At 41.4% G+C, this 23646-nt stretch overlaps 1 protein-coding gene across 10 annotated transcripts; it reads right to left on the bottom strand.

Annotated features, from left to right (window-relative positions):
* Positions 1-243: 243 nt before the first annotated feature.
* Positions 244-23157, bottom strand: LOC144932647 (mis18-binding protein 1-like). Of its 10 annotated transcripts, none has more exons than XM_078856916.1 (15): positions 22984-23157; positions 19843-19885; positions 18728-18935; positions 18338-18417; positions 14618-14902; positions 14308-14444; positions 12783-12870; positions 12054-12259; positions 10055-10835; positions 8673-8848; positions 6645-6793; positions 4755-4900; positions 4186-4264; positions 2707-2773; positions 244-1632 (listed from the first exon to the last, which is right to left on the bottom strand). In XM_078856916.1, the coding sequence occupies exons 3-15, from the start codon at positions 18866-18868 to the stop codon at positions 1523-1525; spliced, it is 2445 nt and encodes an 814-aa protein (XP_078713042.1). In that variant the 5' UTR covers positions 18869-18935; positions 19843-19885; positions 22984-23157; the 3' UTR covers positions 244-1522. The 10 variants fall into 10 exon arrangements, with proteins under 10 accessions (XP_078713042.1, XP_078713044.1, XP_078713045.1 ...); XM_078856918.1 differs by having other exon boundaries at positions 244-1629; XM_078856919.1 differs by having other exon boundaries at positions 2707-2770.
* Positions 23158-23646: the final 489 nt, after the last annotated feature.

Below are 23646 nucleotides of genomic sequence, written 5' to 3'. Positions count from 1 at the left end.
CCCGCACCCTCCGATTTGCACGGTTGGCTACGTACGGTGCGAAAACACATTCCTGCGGAGGGAGCTGGTAGTAACGTTGGGTTGCTCAGTCAATGACCAGGGTCAACGGCGGCGTGGTGTATTCTACAAATATGCTCGACTGAGGGCGGGCACAAGCCGGCGTGATTAGGTTAAACGTTGAGTTTTATAAGGGCACCACGGGGTGACCAGCCCCTCCCCACCCAACCCCAACCCGCCCCTCCCCACCCAGACCCACCCCTCCCATTTTTGGATTCACGACGGACAGACGGACACAATAATCCCCTGTGGGCTGGTGTAACCAGGAGGTTCCTACCAGTATAAGTTAAACATGCAGACAAGCCCCTCGTGGAGGGCACACACCTTGCGGGTTATTTGAGCAGACTTCACCGTTGCTGGTTGAATGCGAGAATACTTTTCGACATTGGATCCGGAGGAACAGTGACACTGCACATGTGGATTCACCTGCTTTACGTGAATATCGTGCATAACAGACACGACGCGCGCGTTGCAAGATTAATGGCGAAAGCAAAGCATTCAAATCAACCGCATGACAATTCCACTCGCACTTGTAATCGACTTGTACAGATTATTAGTGAGAGTAAAATTGTCATCTACAACAATTACATAATTTCCAGCACTCAAGAAGCAAGTACTGACAAAAAAAAATGGAGATGGATACAGATGTATTAAGCAGAATAAAACTTTCAAAGAGAAATCCATACTGAAATTTTAATGTACAAGGCACCTGCTATGCTTATGCATTTGTATGTTTACAATGCTCTCACCTGTGTTGGTCCTCTTAAATACCCATTGTGAAAACTATTTGAATATTGGATTCCTAAAGCCCTTTTACTTTACTTGACACAGCAATTTTGAAAATCAGTTTTCCTTTAGCATGAAGCCTGCTGGACATCTGTGACAAAGAGCTTCATAGCACATCGGATTCCTCCTGCAGTCTCAAATAAAGATTCAGATTTTGAATCCCTGCCGGCTGAGCAACATGAAGCACAAAGAGACCTGCATTGGGAAATCTATGCCTAATTCCTAACTGAAAATGTGACTGTAAATATACTATAACTCTGCACGTGTCTCAATATTTTTTTTTTTACAAATATTGGATAATCATTCAAGTTGATAAAGCATTAAGGGTAAACTTCATATTATCAACATTGTTGCATCTTAACATGTCAATAGTAAACTTGTAAATTCAGTGGATGAAAATGCACATATATTACAGCTTCATATATCGCACGTCAGTTCGTAAGTCTGAAGCATTGTTTCCATACATTTTTTGCAATTGTTACTCTCTCTTAAAGACGAATTACTGTCAGTGGTAACTGTGAATATATATGTTTAATTATGACACCCATTAGACCCTGGTTACTTAATAAAGTATGCAAAGTGTTTTCATGTACAGCCAATCCGATATGATACTAAGGAATGCCAGGTGAGAAAACATTCAGCTGAAATGTGTTTGAATGTGCTCCAAATATGTTGGAACTCAATCAGAAAAGTAGTAATCTTCCTCTTCGTCGCTGTCCTTGTCCAGGCTATTTGGCAAGATATTATCTTCAATTAAAATGCCATTGCTAGCCAGCGTTGGAACTGCTGCTGGAAGAGAAATATTGTAATCAGTAACCTGTGCAGTGACGTTCAAATATCCCTTGTTTATTTATTGCAACAAACAAGGTCAAATTTTAGACCGTCATGAATTGGCAGAACATTTCAATCATTCACGTATGACCGCCAATGTAATTTTTTTGGATGGCAATTGCAGGACACTAAAACATCCCGGTCTACACAACAAGTGCACACACGCCAGGATAAAGAAATGTGTTTAGAATTATTACAGAAACATTTATCAATGTGTGCACGAATCCAGAAATTAATACAGTTGCAATGTTTTCATCTTTCCATTTATAAATAAGTTAATGTTACATATTTTGGAATGCGCCACGCATTTGTGGCCAGCGTTTGAATTACGATGAGCATCTGTTATAAGAGTCTGTTGTAGTGTAATACTGTACATAGATAATGCATCATGTAGGAAAATGTGGGTTAATTAAAAACTAAAGTGTAAACTATTTTTATTTTACCAGGCAAGGCCCACTGAGCTATATAGCTCTTTTTCAGAAACGACCCGGCCACAAATGATAGCTCAACGAAGTAGCTTATCATGTGCACATTTATATCAGTCAAATACTCTAAAAGCGCGATTCTAAATGTGGAGGGAAAAACCGGAGGTTCCGGAAAAAAATCCACGCGACCACGGCATTAGGATCGGAATCAAACCCACAACCTCCTGTATACTAGGCGAGGTCGTTAACATCTCCTAGCCACCGTGGCGCTCCAGAATAACAGGATGGGAAATTCATAATGAGAAGGTTGAAGCTCAAATCATGTTCAAAGTTTCAATTCGTCAACGTGGCTCATTCCTCCAGGATTTATAAAATGAGTATCACATTATAGATTGCAAATAGTGATTGCCATTTTAAAAGACTGGTATTTGCCAGATGACTGGAATTCCCACGAATAACTTTGTTCCACCAATAAAGATGCAAAAAACGACTCTTGGTTTGAGTACGCAAACAAAGCGCAGTATATAAAATAGGCTCTATCGCAAAAGTATTTTTTTTTTAAAGTTCTGTTGGTTCTCTATAAAGAGACGTTTGACTTGCAGCTTACCTCTCTCAGTTGTGAAATGGTCTATTGGGTTGGTGGCTCTCTTGTGGGAATCATCCTTGCACACCTTCTGAAACAATAAAAATAACATTTCAAATTTACATAAAAACTTCACGCGTGTCTGACGATGGTGGTACACTTTGTCGGAACATACCATCTGTAGACATGTAAATATGAACACGATTGGCTACGTACGGTGCGCGAAAGAAGTTCAACACACGTAAAACCACTGGGTACAAGTTCAGTCAATGAACCTTTAAATTCTGGCTGGTCACCGTTGTCATTATCACACGTGTCATTGTCATCGCACTCAGGCAAAAGCGTCACAAGTGAGAACACTTTAGTCAGATTTCTAAGTTGGTGGCCTAGAGCCCTAGATCTTTGATAATGTTAACAAGAACGAGTTTTTTTAATGAGTTTATGGCAAGTGTCGTCTGAATATTGGCCACGAGGGGACACTATTGGACCAACTTCATTTCCAAGGGGTGCAAGGACCTTGTGTGGCCTGCACAAATATCTGAATGCAGTAGACTCTTGATTATCCACCATGCGGTTTATATGATTTGCGGATTAACCGCGCTGCTGAGATTTTGACGTAAATTAATAACGTGGATTTTCCCTTAAGCCCAAATGAATAACCTAAAAACAGTTATATATTGTTATTCTTGGAAATGTTTATTACAAGTCACGTGCTTAAACCGAAAAAATATGCGCTCCGGTTAATTCGAAATTCACGTGATCGCCTCTACAGTACAGTAGTTGCATATCTTCACAACAGTGGGCAGAGTGTGAGTGATGTTGATCGGTGTGGCTCTGCTTTCCACTTCGTGCGAGGGAGCAGGAAAGTGTTATCACAGCACACACATCGATCAGTTTGATCGTTAGTTTTTGGCATAGAGATCCGTGAAAATTTTAATATTTTTGGATTATCCGTGATTTTGAATTATCCGCGAACATCCTCCCCATCATCAGCGCGGATAATCGAGAGTATGCCCAAGGGTCATGCAAGACAAGTGATCTTGAGATTGAGTGTGTGTGCGGCACTTCCCAACTTAAGAAATATTTCCGTTCCATCACAAATGTGAGCGCACAAAAACTTTTTTGTATCAAATCCTATTTACCTATGGGATCTTTTTGTCAGTATCAAAGTTTGAAAAATAGACATAAGTTTGAACTTTTATGGCAATAAAACAGGTACAGTACTAAGATGTTCAAACACCAAATAAGATACCATTTGCAAGACATCAATTCTGCATTAACCACAAGTACGTGTGGCAAAACATGCAAACAAACATGCTCTGATAATATATGCGTTGTCTTTGAAACTGATTGGCCTACAACCAAGTCATTTTTGCGCTTATATTGAAGTTTGAAATACATGTGACATCTGTCACGCATGTGCTATAGACAACACTGTGATGAAGCGGTTTTAAGTTCCAAAGATTAAAAAAATCAACCACCGACAGATCCATGAAGTCGTACCTTTTTTATGTTAAGATTACCCCAATTGCATCCGACCTTGCTGCGTTGCATGTGGAATATGTATCGGTCTGCATCTTCCCTGAAAGTGAAACAAAAGGAGAAAATGCCATCCTTTAGTGATGCTCTATTACAATGGAAAGAACTATTATAGACAGTCAAGAAGCAATCCACAACTTTAACGAGACACCATTTGTATCTGCACGAGACAATATGGGTGAACAAATATTTAAACTGATCAACAATAAATGCAAGCATGATATTCAGATACAAGTGTTATTTGTTTCAACTTTGTTCAACAAGCCTTCATAGCCCTAACACTATTCAATACAAATTAAAGTTTAACACTTAAATCTCGAAAGCTTTGTACGGCCACATACTGACTTGCTAAATCTTAAACTAGATATCATATATAATTCTATTGGACACACCACCACCTCCTCAGGAGTCCAACGTAAACTTCAACATGGAAAGTACTATATTAAACAACCTCAGCCAGTGCCTGTACATTAATATAGGAATGCGTATAAACAGGTGCATGGATTGTGTCCTTCCATCCTCCTGAGCCATACCTGTGCACAGGCTCCAGCATTCCCGGACTAATGTGGTTGTTAGCCAGGACACCAAAGGACATTGATAATGGAGACTTAGGCGTTGCTGCCCCTGGAGTTTGCAGATGACCGAGATCATCTGTCTTCATCGCCCTCACAGACGGTATCTGTGCCAGCCACAGGAGAATGGGATTACAGCTGACAAAAAAAGGAAATTTCTAAATAAATTTTGAATAATATACCACAATAGCTAAACTTCATGTACTTTAACAATGATTGCAATAGACTTCACATAGTCACTGCTGTTGAGCCCTTTGACAGGACTGGAATCCAGTAATCATAATGTATCATTATCTTTACATTATTGTAGTGACATCGCGGATGTGACTGTGTAATGCCGGTTCGAGAGAGGCACGGCGTGCGATGTATTGACATCGCGGGCACCACTTTTATGTGGGTGCAGTACCGGCCCTAGAGGGGCTCGGTGAGCACTGACTTGGAGTGCTGGATGGCACCACGCTCTGCGTGCAGTGCCGACCCCTACAGGATAGGATGTGAGAGTGCCGGCCATGGGAATGGGGTTACTAAGGGCCATGGCACTCTGGTTGACCCTGAAGAACACGTGACCGGTAAAGTCTACACAGGGGCTCCCAGGTGGGGGCTCGGGGTGATCACGTGTCAGGGCCGAGATCCTGCTCGGAGGTTCTCGAAGGTGGTCGTGGCTAAGGGCAGAGCCAGCTACACCACGGAGGGACCGGCTGCTGTTGTCATCCTAAAGAATCTACGTTCTACGTCCGAGAAGAGTGACCAACATGTGGACCTGGACCCAAGCTGAGGTTCTGTCCGTTGTACCTACTCTCACTGTAATTAGTGTAGTTAGCCTGGTGGTTACGTAGCTAGTTACTGTGTAATTAGTGTAGTTAGCCTGCTGGTCCACCACCCTAGGTTGTTATCTGGTAAAGGGGCAGTTACCCCTTTGTGTTGGTATCAATAAATGTGTTGCCTCCAAAGAGTACGTCTGCGACTCAGTGCAACTCACTACATTATTATAAGCAAGGTTAAATACAAAAAATATTATGATAAAAGTATACAATTCCTACGTGCCGTCTCCTGCAGCAATGACCAATATGAAGTGGGTATATATTAACGAACAAATGTCCCATTCATCAAGATTTGAAATGCAACTGTTTCCAAAATGTAAGCCAAATTTGTGTTTTTGTAAACACTGCTGGATTAAGAACTCCATACGCCGTGGTCACAGGGGTTATTTAACCATTTGAGATTGATACATTTCTCAGTAAACACTTAAGCGGTAATTATATTTAATTGAAGCATTCCGAATTATTATTTGGATTTCAAAACTTTAAAGTCAAGGTGAGAACTCAAGAGACAATGGTGTGGTCATTTGTAAGTGGGCGTTGTGGCTCGTCATGTCTCTGGGCCATCATGAAACAGGAACAAATGCCATACATGTTCTGTCCCATGCTCCATTCCACATCCCGAGTAAATAATGCCCATCAAATTATCAGCAGTATCCTAATTTAATATTCTTGGAACAATAAAATAATTCCGGTGTGGGATTTCCTCCCCAAAGTTAAAATATGCAGCCATGTAAGCCATGATGAAGCTCTTTTTCAGAAGCGACCTGGCCAAAAATGATCGCTCAACGAAGTGGCTTATCACGTGGAAATTTATAGCAGCCAAATAACTCAAAACGCATTTTCTGAATGTGGAAGGGAAAAACTACAGGGCCCGGAGAAAAATCCACGTGACCACGGGGAGAGAGACATGCAAAACTCCAAATATACAGCAGGTGAGAAGGGATCGATCCCACAACCTCATGTATACCAGGCAAAAGAATTCACATCTCACCATTATGGCACCTGTGTCATTACGCAGACTCAATCTTACCACAATCTTCTTGCCAACATAGATGGGTGAAGCGCCAGAAGCGAAGGGGTCGCTGTAGTCATCCTTGGTCAGATGGTCTAGATATTCATGCACTTGCCGCTTGCGTTTAAGGGTTCCCGCCCTGGCCGTGATCCTCACAGTTTCCTTTTCTGCGAGACAAGTGTTAACGCAAATTAAATTACTGCCCTTAAAACAGTGATACACTTTAGACTGACTGTACGGTTACACTGCACGATCACCACTATTCAATGCAATGGCAAAAAGGTAAACAGAAAGAAATATATTTCCCAACATGTGTGCAAGACAGAAAACAATACAATTGTTATAAAAAAAGTGTAATACATGATTTTTGTACATGGAGATGCAAACTAAAATAATGTATTTAGTATATACAGTGTATTAGATGCACAAAATACTTTAGTGGTGGGGGATGGAGGGGGGGGGTGTTGGGGGATGGGGTAATTGACACTTGGACTAACCAAGTAACTTAACTACAGTACATGACAATACAGTATAACAGCTTAATTGTATTTTTACATGAAGAGTTGGATATTTGAATAACAAAGTGATCAAAATCTATTGCTTTTTCTGACAAAACATTTATATACTGGTTGTCCCATCGCACAACGCGCGTAAGTCAAATCACACTGTATGAAGCCTATTTTCCCATAGACATGCATGTTATAAGGGGGGATTGCATTACCAAAAAAAAGTATAATTTCATTTTTTTGCCCTGGATTTATGTAAAAATGTAATACGTAATAATACTGTTAACATTTTAAAATGTACTGAAGGAGTTAGTAACAAATAAAATAATATTTAAAAGATTACGACTCACAAAGAATACTTAATGAGTAACTTTGGGGCTTCTTGAACGCTTCCGTGGGCTGCTTATACTCGGATCTAAGGTGGCTATGCCCAGCCCGTAACACTGGGCGCTGCCATGTGGTGGTGACACCATCAGATCGAGACTTTAGTTGGTTAACTTGTACATTTTTACTTTTAATTATTAACGAAAATATATTTTTTTGAAACATGTAATTTTACAAAAAAATCTTTTCTCGAGCACCTAACTATGAAACGCGTAGCATGAGTATAAAGTATGTCCCTCAAAGATGAATCGCGTAACTGCGAATTCGCGTTGTGAGTGGGGCGTTATGCGAGGGATGCCTCTGTAGGAAAACCTTGCCGAACGCGAAGGTTACGTTCCTGGAAAACTCCGTGTTGGCGAAAAAGCGCGCTCAATAAATGCCGAATCGCTCTCCATTTCTTGTGTGTGTACACACTTTCATTTTCAATTTTACCTCAACACAAAACCTCCGTCTGCATTACTCTTCTTGTACCACTCACTCATGCCTAATGCTCGCCCCTGACACTGAGTTTCCAGGAACCACGCTCGCCCCTAAAACGGTCACTTGAGCATTACCGATTCGAGCAGGTTCCCGGAGTATCTCGGCTCGCCCCACCTTATACCTTTGCCCCAGATACACCTCCCTCTCTGATTAGTTGTTACTTAACCGTGCCCGTACCCGTAATTCCCCTTCCAGGCCAGCAGGTGTCACCCTGTCATTACAAATGTGTAAAGCTGAAATACGCGTTGCATAAAACCGCGTTGAGTGAGGTTTTTCCTGAACGTTAATTTCACGCCTAGGATTAGCATGGTTGGTTCCGTATAGTGGTGCGAAAGAAGTTAAACAAACATACATAAAACATTTACCAACAAAATAATACCTGAACTCTGAAATACAGGCAATACACTTTAAAATCTCCAGGCAAATGTTTACAAAATAATTGGTTAATGACAAAGATCCTGACTAAACAATCATTGAATATCTAAGGGTGGACTATATCTTTGACTGCTTCAGTAAACTAAACCCAGAGAATGACTACATGAAATCCACTCAGACTGTCCTAATGCGCCACAAGCTTTTCATTGACAAGATTAAGACTATGACTTTAAAAAGATGACCAAATTACCACAGTTATGGGGCCCACAAGGGGCCACTCTAACCACATGCAAAACTGTACCTTTTTCTTGAAGTTTGCCAGAAACCTTGGTTGGCTTTGATGTAAATCGGGAAATCGGTAGCAACTTGGAACCCATTTTGTAACGCTTCTTGCATTCATCTGCCGTACGGCAGCCCACCGCATCGGACACTTGATTCCACAAGATCGACTTTTTCTTTGGGAAACTGTCCACAACGCTGGCAAACACATTGTTAAACAGGCTTGTGTGATGTTACAACCATTGCGAATAAGTTCAACTACGTGTTAACATTTATTTGCTTTATTAACGTACGCCAATTAATATACAAAATGCACAATTGAGAGAGAAAATGTCAAACCTTGTGGTCTGCAAGGTTCAGCATATTTGCGATTATATTATCTGCAGGACTGCCATTTGCATTTCATGACAAAAAAAACAACAATTCATTAAAACCTCCAAATGCTTCTTGAAAATGTTTTGGGTAAATCCACAACTCATCACAAGTGTGCACATCAGAAACCGTGAAGGGGGTACACCCCCCTTGTTAAAGAACAACTAAAGGCAACATCACCCAAAAGCAGGTGATGTCACTGGGAATGTGCAGGTTTTGGTATCTCTTTCACAGATAGACCTTGCACCACTGAGTCTTGATTGCCCGCCTTGATATTCAAGCTTTATACAACAACCTTTACTTAAAGCTTTCGTGACTATAGGAAGTCATATTCTCTTTGGGTCTTTCGGTATCTACGTGCCTTTACCGAAAAGACCCAAAGAACATATACAACAAATCGGGTGCCCTAATACCTTCGTGTTGGATTAAAATGATTTATTCTATGCGGTACAAAAACATAAAAGGAAACAAGGTGACCTTAAGGCAAAAAGCACCAAATGTGCAAAATGGACCAAGTGAAAAGCACAGAGTTCTAAGTTTTGGTCAATCGAGTCATGTAGCACATACAAAACAAATTAAGTGCATTCGTTCAATAACAATGTCCATTTGTCAATTGTATAAGGGTACAACACAGTTCAATGTCGCACGTATGTCTCATTGGGTGACTGAGGTATAGGCAGATATTGGAACGTTCATAGGAAATGATAGCTGCTCAGTGCACAAACACTGCAATGGTGGTTGATTGGTCAGGACGGATATGTGACGTTAGATATGCGACGTTCCAATGTACGTTATTTATTGTGAGCATCAAACTAGATTCGAAGCTTTCGTGACTTCTGGAATTACTCTTTGGTTCTTTCGGTAAAGTCACGTGGAAAGAAATTAAATTAAATAATAATAGAATACGACGGTTCGATTGCAACACAAGCAACCATAATCAGGTACAAATGTCTGTTTTCTCGTTCATGATGGTTGCTTGTGTTGCAATCAAAACGTCGTATTCTATTGTGAGCATTATTCACGCAGACATACCTGTACAACCTTGCCAACTCCTCTTTGCTCCATTCAACGGTGGATTCTCTCTTGCGGCGGTTAGATGATGACTTTATTTTCCTGGAAATACCTCGGGTTTTGGATTTAGTCTCCTTAAAGCCTTTCTTCTGTGTCTTAAACTGTTGGGTCTTGGAGGCAGGTTTACCCCTATAGCTTCTGTGTTCATGGTCGTCTTTTGAATGGGTGACGGTTTCGCTTATGTCAATTGCACTGGAGGACACGTGCTTTTTTAGTAACATGGCCTTCTTCAATCCTTTTCTTTCTAGCAAAGCCTTGTCTGCATTCTCTTTGTTGAAACTTTCCACGCTTGCATGTCTTCTCATGATGGATGTGGCATGATAATTTCCTTTTCCACGTTTTTGTTTCAAGTTTATTCTTTGTTTGCTAACAGAGCTCTCAGAAGTCAACGTCTTTTCCTTATTGGCAAATTTGCCAGGATTCACTGGGTTTTCCTCAGCGTCTCCTCTTGTTCGCACACCCATAAGGGCACTTGGATTATCTTCCTGAGATCCTCGGCTCATATTGAGCCACGGGGGGGGCTCTTGCAAAGGATCCATGGTCAGAGATTTAACACAAATTCTATCAAGCACGACAACAGAATGTTTCACTTTCTTGTCATTGATGCTGCACTTGTGGGACTTTAGTACAGACTTAGCACTCCATTCTTGGGAGCAGAGAAGCTTCTCCAACGGGTCTCTCTTGCGTTTTGTTCGGGTAGAGGAATTATTTTCCGTGTTGCTTCGCCTGTCTTGTCGTTCACCTGGAGGAAAACCCACGTATGCCACTTTAAACCATCTATTTCAGTAAATAAAAAGGAAATGATAGGCACGACCTATTATAATTTCGGGATTATAAAAAGAACTGGAGTTGTATTAAATATGAAGTACGAAAAAAGTTACTTCTTATAATGTCAACAAGAATGTTTATCAGCAGGATCACAAAGATGACTTGTTTTTTTAAACAATATTAATACATACGTATATATAATCACTTGTAAATTATAAAACATTAAAGTTATGAAATCGTTATAATGGGGAACGGTAAGTTACGAAGGCTGGGAATGCATCCTCATAGTATGAATGTTACAAGTTATTCAATATATGTTTTGATACACGAATGCACCAATTGCGTATAGGGGTACTACTGTATTACTGACACCCCATCAGCCACTCGGTTTTATGGGAGGGCCTAATTTCAGCGACATTGGTTCAAAACCAATTCTGAACTGGGTTTCAAAATTCAGTGTAGATCATTTAGGTGTTAACAATGGTAAGTTGGAAGAGATATTTAACACTGTCCATAATGTATTTTTCCATTTCAATTCCAGTTTTATCGTACTTAATTTCAAATCACTTTAAACGGATTCCATTATTTGTCAACATGTTTTCAATGCCTTCCATTAAAAAATTATCATTATTTTGGCTACAAGAAACAAAGCTACCCATATTCTTGGTTCTTTCGGTAAAGTCATGTGACTTTACCGAAATAACCAAGAATACGAATCCCTGCAGTCACGAAAGCTTTAAATCAAAAGCTACCCATGTCAAAGCTTAGCAACAACCAGAATTCAACAGAATACTGGCATGGTACATAAGACTAAAATGCATAGTTTTAGATATTCGCAGTAGGTTTTTGTAAACCCTGAAAAGTGTCCCATAGATAAAACATGTTTAGTAATCTTCTTAGGTTTTTTTGGTAAAGTCACGTAGGTAAAACATCAAAATGAATGAAAATAAAATAAAATAGAATCAAAATTCACGACGTTTCGGAGGCAACACAAGTCTCCGTCATCAGGTGGGACCGTCACAGCCAGATGATGACGGAGACTTGTGTTGCCTCCAAAACGTCGTGAATTTTGATTTTATTTTCATTCATTTTGATGTTTTACCTATGTGACTTTACCGAAAAAACCTAAGAAGATGATTCCTTGCAGTCACGAAAGCTTCAAATCTAGAATGTTTAGTAATGGTGTCCTCACCAAGTTGCTTGGGCTGGAGAGTATGGAGGTGAATGGCACACGGAGTGATCAGACGTATGTCACGTTCAATTCCCTTCATCACAGTGTCACTCGTCCTCTCCGCCACTTTAGAGGGTAGCTCATTCATTGCAGAAGATGTGAGACAATCCATCTGCTCATCATGGAGCGATGTGGATTCACCGGTGTTGCTATTCCACCTCTCTTTCCTGTAAAATTGGAGTCCATTGTATACAATTTTCTAAACGTGTGAAATAGGCAATCCCATTACAAGGTACTCCAGTCACACTAATGTTTTGTGAAATAGAGGCAATGTGCTGCCCAATAATTCAGATCCAAAGACAAGAGCCTCCTGTGTCTCCTCAAGGTGAAGCAGACCAATAATAAATATGGGAAAGCAATGCTTCTCGAACTTAACAATAAAAATTGTATACAATTATTTAACAAGAAATAAAGAAAATATTATGAGACTTGCACAATTCACATGTTACAGTTGTTATTATTTTCAAGTCAAAGTTTTCCCATTACCAGTCCCCATTTGGGTGACATCATGCACTAAATGTACCATGTATTCTCCTCAATAAGTACATTTCATGGTAAACTTCTGATGGCCTTATAGAATGCTCTTACAGATTTCTCATGTTTATGCGACCAACTAAATCAGCATTACGACAATACATTTACAATTTCCGGACTCCAAAAAACGTATGATGCGTGCTACGCAAAACTTACTGAACAGCGAGGTATTTATCAATAAATAGTTTCCAGTCTTCGGGAAATCCATGTTTAAATGTTTGTATCATATTCCAGGAAAAGCCAGCTGTGGATAAAACAAAAAAGGTATGACGAACAGGATTAAACTTGTTTTGTGCAGATTGCATAGAAAATGCACCGGTGTTGTTAAACACCACAATCAAGACTGCATAAAATGACAAATGGTAATGTTTATTCTGCTTAAAATATTATCACACAAGGTGCAATCGTACTCTTGAGCACTTGCACGAGCCACTACAATTGTGTTATTTGTAATAGCAAAGTTTTGGAATATTTCTCAAAAATAACAATTATGTCACAACAACTTTGAAGAGTCTCAGCATAGTATTACTTTCTCATCTAAAACAATCTGGGCAAATATAGTTGTTCGTCATTGAACAAATCATGCCGATGAGCTCTGTGAGTGTGAAATCTATCCTCAGCTCCCATGCTGCAAACTGCCTCATGTCTTTCTGAAAAACTTGATGGTGAAATGATTATCAGCAAACTTACTCTACCATTATATATACTCTTTGGTTCTTTCGGTAAAGTCACAAAGGAAAAAAAGAATAATAGATCACGATGTGTGGCGATCACAAGCAATCGTCTTGAAGGCGATGTGTGGCGATCGAAAAGTCGTGATCTATTATTTTTTCTACCTACGCGACTTTACCGAAAGAACCAAAGAGTATGGATTCCTGCAGTCACGAAAGCTTCAAATCAAGATCATATATATATTTTAATCATTTTCTAACTCAGGATGAAGTCGTTATTGCGTTATGTCTCTGTAAACGGGGGCCTACACAACTCTTTTGAAAATGATCCAATATGTTAACATATATATTAGAAAGTTGACTTGTTAATTAAAACTCACCTGATATAAAATTGGCTAAATTTATCAAAGAGTTGCCCAAAATATGGCACAAAAACAAGCAATAAATGAATGTACCTGTCCGGCAAAGGCAATAACATTGTTGTGTGTTATATCACACGATAGCGTCATAACACGTGACATAATCTTACTACGTGGTTTGGAATGGAACATTATTTTTACTAAATGAAACCTTCCGAGGACAAACGCATGTTGGAGAGTGTTACAGAATCCATGAACATACGCAATTCTTTTTATTTCTTGTTTTTTTACGAAGTGAAAGATAACCAGAAATATTATTATACTTGATACAATGCAAAAAATGGAAGGTGATTATTATGAACATCGCCATATTTGTACAACGGAACCCATTTGTTGCGTATGACATGGACTAACTCGATGATACATTACATCTGGACATCTGCGAAATAGATGCTTGTATGCAAGCATGTTGACCTTTTTCACACTGTACGTAGCCAGCCGCGCTAATCGGAGGTTCATGGCTCATGGGATTCCTCCCGGATAAATCAAGATTCCGATTTTGATCTAATGAGCCAAGCAATTCTATTTAAACCACGCAATCGGGGGAAACGGCCTGGCCCAGTATTTAAGTCAAGTTTCTAGTTCAAATACCTTCCATTCGTGCATCTTGGGCATGGATGCAGCCTTCAAGTATGTAAATGGAACCTGAAGCAGTCTCAAATCGTTGGGCCGATATCCGTTTCACTATGGCACTACTGTGCCAATACTCCTCATTCTGCGAGGCGTAGCTGTGGGAACACACAACAACACAAGCTTCATAGCATTCAAGCAAAAAAAACGTATCAAATCAAATGTGTATATGTTTGTGGAAGATGATGTATGCATGATTTTTACAGATATAACGAGTTTCCGTAAACTAAATATTTAGCGCTAAGTATAGGCATGGTGTAAATGATGGAACCTGGAGATGAGTAGAGCCCTAGTGAGCAGGCAGGGGGCGGTAATAAGAAAAGTCAGACCCAAGGTAATGTGGAGGGAAAAAATGAGCGACGATGACAGAGGGAGGAAGTCAGGAGGACTGTGCATACACGGTGAGAGGGAGTGGAAAAGGACAGGGCAGGGGACCTGAGAAACACGGGGAGATAAGTGAAAATGCGACGAAAACTTGAGAATGGTAGATTGTGGGCAGTAGAGGGCAGTGCAGCAAAATCCATTGTTGTTCCATTTTACTTCCACGTGACCATGTCTGTTCTCCCGTTTCACCAACCAGCATTGCCCAGCATGAAGAAACAGAAAATAATCACAATGACCCATATGGAATGAGGTGCTCCTCATCCAGCAGTGGTTTGACAAAATTTACATGATCCTTAGTTATATGGACTGGAGTAAAATGCCATGACACCTTATTGTAAAACATTTACTTAGAACTTTCGTGACTGCAGGAATTAATATTCTTTGGTTCTTTCGGTAAAGTCACGTAGATAGAAAAAATATAATAAAAAAATCATAAAAAGAAAAGAAAAAAACCCACGACGCTTCGATCGCTACACAAGCGGTCGTCATCAGGAAAAGCTGATTAGCCTCTCAAGGATTGAATGCTGATGTACCCAATGGTGGAGCCAGGATTTTCAGGTAGGGGGGCAACCCCTCCAGCAATGAAAATTGATAGGAGTTGTTAGAAAGTAAGGACTTGTCCCTTGCTTTTTATTCGACGCGTGTGCGGCGATGGCGCAGCCATTGATCGAGGGTCGAATTCGAATCGTGTGTGATCGGCATCGCGCTCGGTGAAGGTGAATGCCTTCAGGGAATTATTATTTGGTTCTTTTCGGTTAAGTCACGTCTAAAAATAAAATAATAAATTAAAATAACATATTACGACATTTCGATTGCAACACAAGCAATCATCATCAGGTATAAAAGAAATAGCAACAAAAATCTAACTAGAAAACTATAGACAGACATACAAGCAGACAGACATCACAACGGCACACAGAGAGAGGACACACATCGGCACAAAGAGAGGGGTTGTCTCTATGACGGTCCCTTAAATATAGAGAGGGGGGGCGAGAACGGAGAGAGGGAGGGGGCAGAGAGAATTAGCATATCAATGAGTGTACGCCAACGTACTGCTGCTGCTGCAAGTAAGATGACAATGTGGAACGCGCACGCAAAATTGAAAACTAGGAGACAGGCACACGAAAATTAAATAACCCAGCAAAATATCGAAATGTGATGTAATACAACACAGAGAGTCGGTTAACACACAATTAACGCATAGCCTGGTTGATTACGTGTTTCAAAATTTGCTAAGTTAGAATTTTAAGTGTGAAAATTCCAAAGAGAGGACACAGGCAGAGAGAACAAATAGCCAGAAAGAAAAAGGATAAGCTTAAAACTTCCCCGTAGAAGTGGTTCAATCTTAATTTAGGAGCTTTCGTGACTGCAGGAATTATTATTTGGTTCTTTTCGGTTAAGTCACGTCTAAAGTCGTGTACTGTATACGCAACTGCGCACAATTCTGAGTCACTTATAACTGCTTTGCTGTTACTTATTGCCAATTATGGACTCAGACTATTGTCCTATCATCTCATAGAGTCCCTGGCACATAATAATATGCTACACAGTGGCAATGGGGGTCGCAAAATGCCGATTTATTACTAATAAACCCCAATGATCCGTTCGAAATTAGGGATTTCGATCACATCATTGGGGGGGCACATGCCACCCCACCCCCCCACTGGCTCCGTCAGTCAGTGGATGTACTGGCCCTGGTGAGACACTGCCTCACCAACACATACTTCAACTGGAATGGAACCTTCTACAAACAAACTGAAGGCACCCCAATGAGTTATCCCTTATCTCCGGTTGTAGCCAATGTTTTCATGGAAAAATTTGAGATGGACGTCATCCAGGCATCCACTCTACGCCTGTCCTTGTGGAAGAGGTAGGTGGATGACACGTTTGTCATCTGGCCACATGGCCAACCAGCTCTGAACCAATTCCTCAACCCCATCAATTCCATACACCCAGCCATCAAATTCACCATGGAGGTAGAAAAGGATGGCAAGCTACACTTTTTGGATGTCCTAATCCAGGGGTCGGCAACCTACGGCTCCGGAGCCGCATGCGGCTCTTTACGGGCTGCTTCTTGACGATATGTACGTATGTACGTATGTACAGTATGTACTCAGATGCATTGCGGCTCTTGAAATACTGAATTTTGTACCGAATTGGAAAGAAATGGCTCTTCTTGTTATTTTGGTTGCCGACCCCTGTCCTAATCGAAAAGAGACCAAATGGCTCAATGAGCCATTCTGTCTACAGGAAAGCAACCCAGACTGATGCCTCCCTAAAACCTGATTCCCACCACCATCCATCCCAGAAGAACTCCCTCTTCAAAACTCTACACTATAGAGGTCAATGTATCTCCGACCATGAACACCTAACCAGTGAAGTAAAACACATACACCAAGCTCTCAAGGCGAATGGATATTCTGACAACACAATACGCAAAGCCATCACCCCAAGCGTGAGGAAAGAGCCATCTGATGATCCAATCAAAACCATCACCTTGCCATACATAGCAGGGGTAACCAAAAAGATTTCCAAAATCATGAACAAACACAAGATCCAAGTCCGATATAACACAGTACATAAAATTCGTGATCTGATCCCATATGTGAAGGACAAGATCCCTGACATGCAATATCCCGGCGTCTACAAACTAAGCTGTGTCTGCGGCAGTAGTTATATTGGGGAAACTAAGCTACACGTCTCGAACAATGTTCGTGAACATAAGGCAGATTTGAAACACGGTAGCACCAATACCTCGACCGTGGCTGATCATTGTCTTAATGCGGTTAGCTCACACGAAATTGATTTCTCGAAGACGAAGCAAGCCCACTGGCTATCAACAAAGATTCGTTCATGAAGCCATCCATATATACAGACATAAACACAATTTCAACCGAGAGGATGGGTACAAAATCGGCAATCACTGGAAGGACGTTATCAACCAGTTTAAGTCATAGCTGGCTGTAATATTTCCATTTTAGACTTAGCAGCCATTTAATTGGTGGAAGTCCACTACCAGGACAATCACTGCCCACTATTGCCATCACCACTAGCAGTAGCCCTTTATTGGTGAAAGCCGACCACCAGCACTATCACGATCCACTACTACCATCACCTCTAGCAGCAACCTCCACCGCCACCAGTGTGAGTTTGTAATTACCTGGCAGCACCGCCCTACATGCTGCTGGGTCACCGTTTATTAATCCCTTACATTAACATGAGCTACCCCACCCATGCGACTGAAAACGAGGCGCAATAATTACCTGGAAGCCCTTTAATTGGTGGAAACCCACCACCAGCACCACCAGCACCGCCCCACATGCCTGCTGGGTCACGATTTTTTAACACCGAGGCTACGCCCATTTTAAACCTTTATAAACAGCTTGCCTTGAGAAGCTAACCCCTTTTTCCTGATCACGACCGCTTGTGTTGCAATCAAAACGTCGTGGTTTTTCATCTTTTTATTTTTTTACCGAAAGAACCAAAGAATACCTTATTGTAAGCCCTCGTAAAACAAAATCCAAAAAACATTTAAAAACATAACACATGAATAGCAAACCATAGTAACAGCAGCACAATAAAGAGATGATGGCTAGTCCGTACTTACAGCCGACGGCCTACAAGGCAAACTGCAGAGAAATCATCCAGCGGCTGAATAATCCAGCCCGTCAGCACGATCTTCTTGCCCTAAATCATCACAAGCCCATCAAGATCAGAGTGCTCAGACAAAAATATGCAAACAACTTTACTTGCTTTCTCCAAAGAACAGTGATATTAAATCCTACAATAACAGACGAGTGCTACATATACTTCCGTGCATTATCTACGTGAATACACTATGCATTGGGGAGTACGATCACCGAATAATGTCATGCTAGACTTCCAAAAAAACAAGTGCCGCTGCATATATTGGCAGGGTAGAATGGTGACAAACGAAAACACATGGGAACTGAATTACAGCAATGTGTTGATGAGAGAGTGGGTGGTGCTGGGGTACCGGGGGTTTGGCAGGCTGGTGGCGGACGTCCTTACTACTGAGCAGGTTTTCGCCGTGCATCTGGCTGCAATCGAAGCTTTTCCAGCAAGCCTTGTTCTGGTTATCTCGAACGAGGCCACGTTGTCTGCTGGTCTCTGTCATAATTTTTTAATTGTTGGGATATCTTCTTATGCCGATTAAAAAGAAAATTGATCTTGGATTCTCAATCCTGCAAAATAGAAACTTTAATTAAAATTGGCATTATTTAAAATACAGTATACTAAACTGCACATTGTACATATTACAAAATAAATGGACTTCAGCTCCATACTGTCATTATAACTTAACATAATGTATGTGGTTTACAATAATTCCAGAATCAAATCTGTATATTACACTCCAAATGTAAAAATCCTTCTTGAAATTTTTACAATTAAAATAAGGGTGTTTTTCAAATGATGATTTCGCCTTGGGCAATATTTCTTCGGTCTATGCATCGTCCCTCTCTCGCAACACCGTATACATGTCATATTATGCATCTGTAATAAAGTTACTTATACATTAGTAGACAAGTCAGCATCTTCCTGGTAAAGCGAACACAGGGTAGCAATTGTATCCAATGGTGGCCCTCTATCAATGGTGGAGAAACTGGACATTGCTATGGTAGCAGCCAGTTTTTAGCTTGAGACGGATCCTTGTTAGTATACATACAATTGTAGTGACTAACTCGGAGACGATAAGACTTGGAGGCACTTATTTTATTTACTCTTTTGTTCTTTCGGTAAAGTCAAGTAGAAAATAAACAAGTTAAATAATAGCATACGACGTTTCGATTGCAACACAAGCAATCATCATCAGGTACAAATGAACGAGAAAACAAACCTAGTAAACTTAGAAACATAAGCAATACAACACAGAGAGTCGGCTAACATAACAGTCAACACCCTACCTGGTTGACTACGTTTTTCCAAAGATTGCTAAATTTGAGAGAGAGACAAAACACAGACACGGAGACACATAGACAGACACAAAAGCAGAGAGAGATAACAGAGAAACACACATAGGCACACAGAGAAACAACACCTCTCTGTCGAGGTCTTAAATAGAGAGAGAGCGGGGGAGGGTAGAGAAATTACCATGTCAATGAGAGATTTGGAGCTTTCGTGACTGCAGGAAATACTACAACACGAGGACACACAGAGAGAGAGAAAACACACTTAATCAAACAAACTGTGCAAAATTTGGTAATGTAACGCAATACAACACAGAGTCGGTCAAGACACAATTAACGCATAGCCTGGTTGATTACGTTCTTCCAAAGATTGCTAAATTAGAAGTGTGAAATTTTTAGAGAGACACAGACACGGAGACACAAAGACAGACACACAAGCAGAGAAACAACACAGACACACAAATAGAGAACTATCAGTATAATACACACCCTACGTGGGTACACACTCAACAGTCGCTCGCCTATACACAACTCTACGTGGGTACACACTATTACTGTTGCTAGCCGAAACATAATACTACGTGGGTACACACTATTACTGTTACTAGCCTATACACAACACTAACCGTCTTAACACAGACGGCGCTGAACCGAGACAGCCAACAACTATCTAGCAGCACAATATCGAGTGAAGACAGCGACGATGGCGACGATCTTGAACAGCACAGCGGAGACCCCACTCCAACAACAGCCCTGAGGTCCCTCACAGGGGCCCTTCTTTTACTCTCAGCGTGGCCTCGCTCCACCCCGGCCACGCCCCCTCTCTGGAACATACTAGCGGGTTCACAAGGCTTTCCGATGCCCCCCCCCCTCTGTGACCTTTCCACGAGATGTCCCCCTATCGTGTCTATCATGGCCTGCTGACTTCAATGCTGCCGTACATCGCAGATCCTTTTATCGCCAGCAGCCAGCACTATGCCACTATACAATGATGAACACTGTTTTAAACATATTCTTGGGTTATTTCGGTAAAGTCACGTAGATAGAAAAAGTTAAAGTAAATAAAAACTAATTTTTTTGTTTCTCCTGATGACGATTGCTGGTGTTGTGATGAAAACGTCGTAGTTTTATTTTATTTACTTTTATTTTTTGTTTCTACGTGACTTTACCGAAATAACCAATGAATATTAATTCCTGCAGTCACGAAAGTTAAGTCAAAACTGTTTGAAACATCATATAAACCTAAAACAAGCGATGCAGTAGGAGCTGATGGCATTTTCGTGATATTGAGCTGAAATTAAATTTAAACTTTCCTTGCACGTAACTACGTTGCTCTTGAACGTCACTTTTACTATATTGTTTCTGTTTTTACAACACAACCGTCGGTTACTGAGCCATTAAAATAAATCACAGTCTGCGGATATAATGATTAACACAGTACTGATAGGAAGATAAGTCTATGGGCTAGTACCTAGAACCTTCACTGCATGCTCTACCTATAATTAACATTCCATGCAATTATTTATCACGTGAAGGTAGGAAAATTACGGCTCCATCTGTGGCAGTGATTGGCTTTCTGCACTATGAACCCGGCAATATGACCAACACTGCATGGGGAGGTCTTCATTTAGCAGTAGATTAAGGGGCTATAAATTACAGCATATACGTAATTGCAAAAGTGAGCATCTCGTAATTGTTATTTTTAAAGACATTTCATCAATGAGATACGACGTATCAAACTATACATACGCAAGTGCCACGGTTAACAAGACCAACCCATGTCGTTTACATTGTGCAATGTTGTAATACCGTATCGTGAATATTACCCCAAGGGGGTAACGTGTGGCGATTATAAATGTAGTGACATACACGAGTCATTGGCGAATAATCATTTCGGAATCTGCCAATACAAAACTACGGTTTAAAAAAATGTTAATCCATACGGTAACCTAAAACGATATGAAAGACCTTTCTAAACACACAGATCTCCAAGAGTAACCAGCAAACGCGAACGTTGATGTTTTGCTTTTATTCGCTCGCAGTTAACTTCTTAAGTTAGGATAATCTCACAAAAACATTGACGTTCAGTATTCATACATTTTATTTCTCATTGGACCTGGCGTTACTCGGTGTGAAACAAAATTAAAATAATTCGCCCAAATGAGGTCGAGAACCAACACTGCTCTATTGCACACGTGCCAAGCGGTGTTTGTTAAAAACGTATAATCCAACCCACACCGATTGAATGAAATGTCTCGATTCCGTCATCAATCCAGTTAATAAATACCTTACACCGTATTTTATAACAATGGTAATACTATATACTATCCTGTATAGGGGGGGAGTGGTAAGGCATCTCTATGCGGCACGAACAGATCGGATTCCCGTGCACGGCTGCCATCAGTGGCCCGCGATATCCGCAACCGATTCGTGAGTGCCCCTCGCTCCTGTCGCCAACTCGCACGTGGCAGCAATGGTGAAGTATGGTCACGTAACACAACGACTAATGGTGAAGTATGGTCACGTAACACAACGACTAATGGTGAAGTATGGTCACGTAACACAACGACTAATGGTGAAGTATGGTCACGTAACACAACGACTAATGGTGAAGTATGGTCACGTAACACGACTAATGGTGAAGTATGGTCACGTAACACAACGACTAATGGTCAAGTATGGTCACGTAACACAACGACTAATGGTCAAGTATGGTCACGTAACACAACGACTAATGGTCAAGTATGGTCACGTAACACAACGACTAATGGTCAAGTATGGTCACGTAACACAACGACTAATGGTGAAGTATGGTCACGTAACACAACGACTAATGGTCAAGTATGGTCACGTAACACAACGACTAATGGTCAAGTATGGTCACGTAACACAACGACTAATGGTCAAGTATGGTCACGTAACACAACGACTAATGGTGAAGTATGGTCACGTAACACAACGACTAATGGTGAAGGATGGTCACGTAACACAACGACTAATGGTGAAGTATTGTCACGTTTAGAGGTTTAGAAAAGACCACAAAGCAGAGGGACTTCTCCTCACGGCGTGAGGGAGACAAGGCCGCAGGCCTCGCTTCTCACCGAACAACAACACCTACCAGTTTAACACTTAGGCTTTCGCCACCAATATCATCCATAAGAGAGGCTTTTGTGTTAAATCGCGTAAATATATAAATGCGTCGTTAAACCCCCACACACAGCAGCCAAACACGTAAACAGAACGTGGCCAATTCGTCACTAGTCCAGAGCACGAACCGCCGGTGTGTGTGTGTGGGAGAGTCAGGCCGCGACATTGACAAACTTACCACTTGTCGGGCGGGGGGGCGAGTCGTGAGACTGCTCTTGTTCGGTTCATTCATGAGACAACCACAACCAACTCTTATTAGTGTTTCTACCTCAGCCACCACGGCGCCACCAACTTCTCAGTCTCTCCACGGCGGCCACACCGCGGGGTTCCTCCCTCAGCGGTGAGGGAGGGGGGAAGGGGGTGGCGGTGAACCAGCCAATCAGAGCACGCGCGGAGTGGAAACCAGCCAATCAGCACGCGCGCTACTGCGTTGCGTCACGACTCGCTTGTTTGAATTTGTAACGGGTCTGAAGGCTGCTGCTCCTGATGCTGCAGCTGGTGCAGATTCTGCAGCTGGTGCTGTTATTGCAGCTGCTGCTGCAGCTGTTATTGCAGCTGCTACAGATGCTGTTGTTGCAGCTGGTGCAGATGCTGCTGCTGTTGTTGCAGCTGGTGCATATGCTGATGTTGCAGCTGGTGCAGATGCTGATGTTGCAGCTGGTGCAGATGCTGCAGCTGCTGCTACTGTTGTTGCAGCTGGTGCATATGCTGATGTTGCAGCTGGTGCAGATGTTGCAGCTGCTGCATATGCTGATGTTGCAGCTGGTGCATATGCTGATGTTGCAGCTGGTGCAGATGCTGATGTTGCAGCTGGTGCAGATGCTGCAGCTGCTGATGCTGC

Source organism: Lampetra fluviatilis, chromosome 5 (genome assembly GCF_964198595.1).
Source record: "Lampetra fluviatilis chromosome 5, kcLamFluv1.1, whole genome shotgun sequence".
NCBI lineage: Eukaryota > Metazoa > Chordata > Hyperoartia > Petromyzontiformes > Petromyzontidae > Lampetra > Lampetra fluviatilis.
The sequence above is the reverse complement of the archived record's forward strand: the minus strand, read 5'-3'. Positions and strand labels throughout refer to the sequence as shown.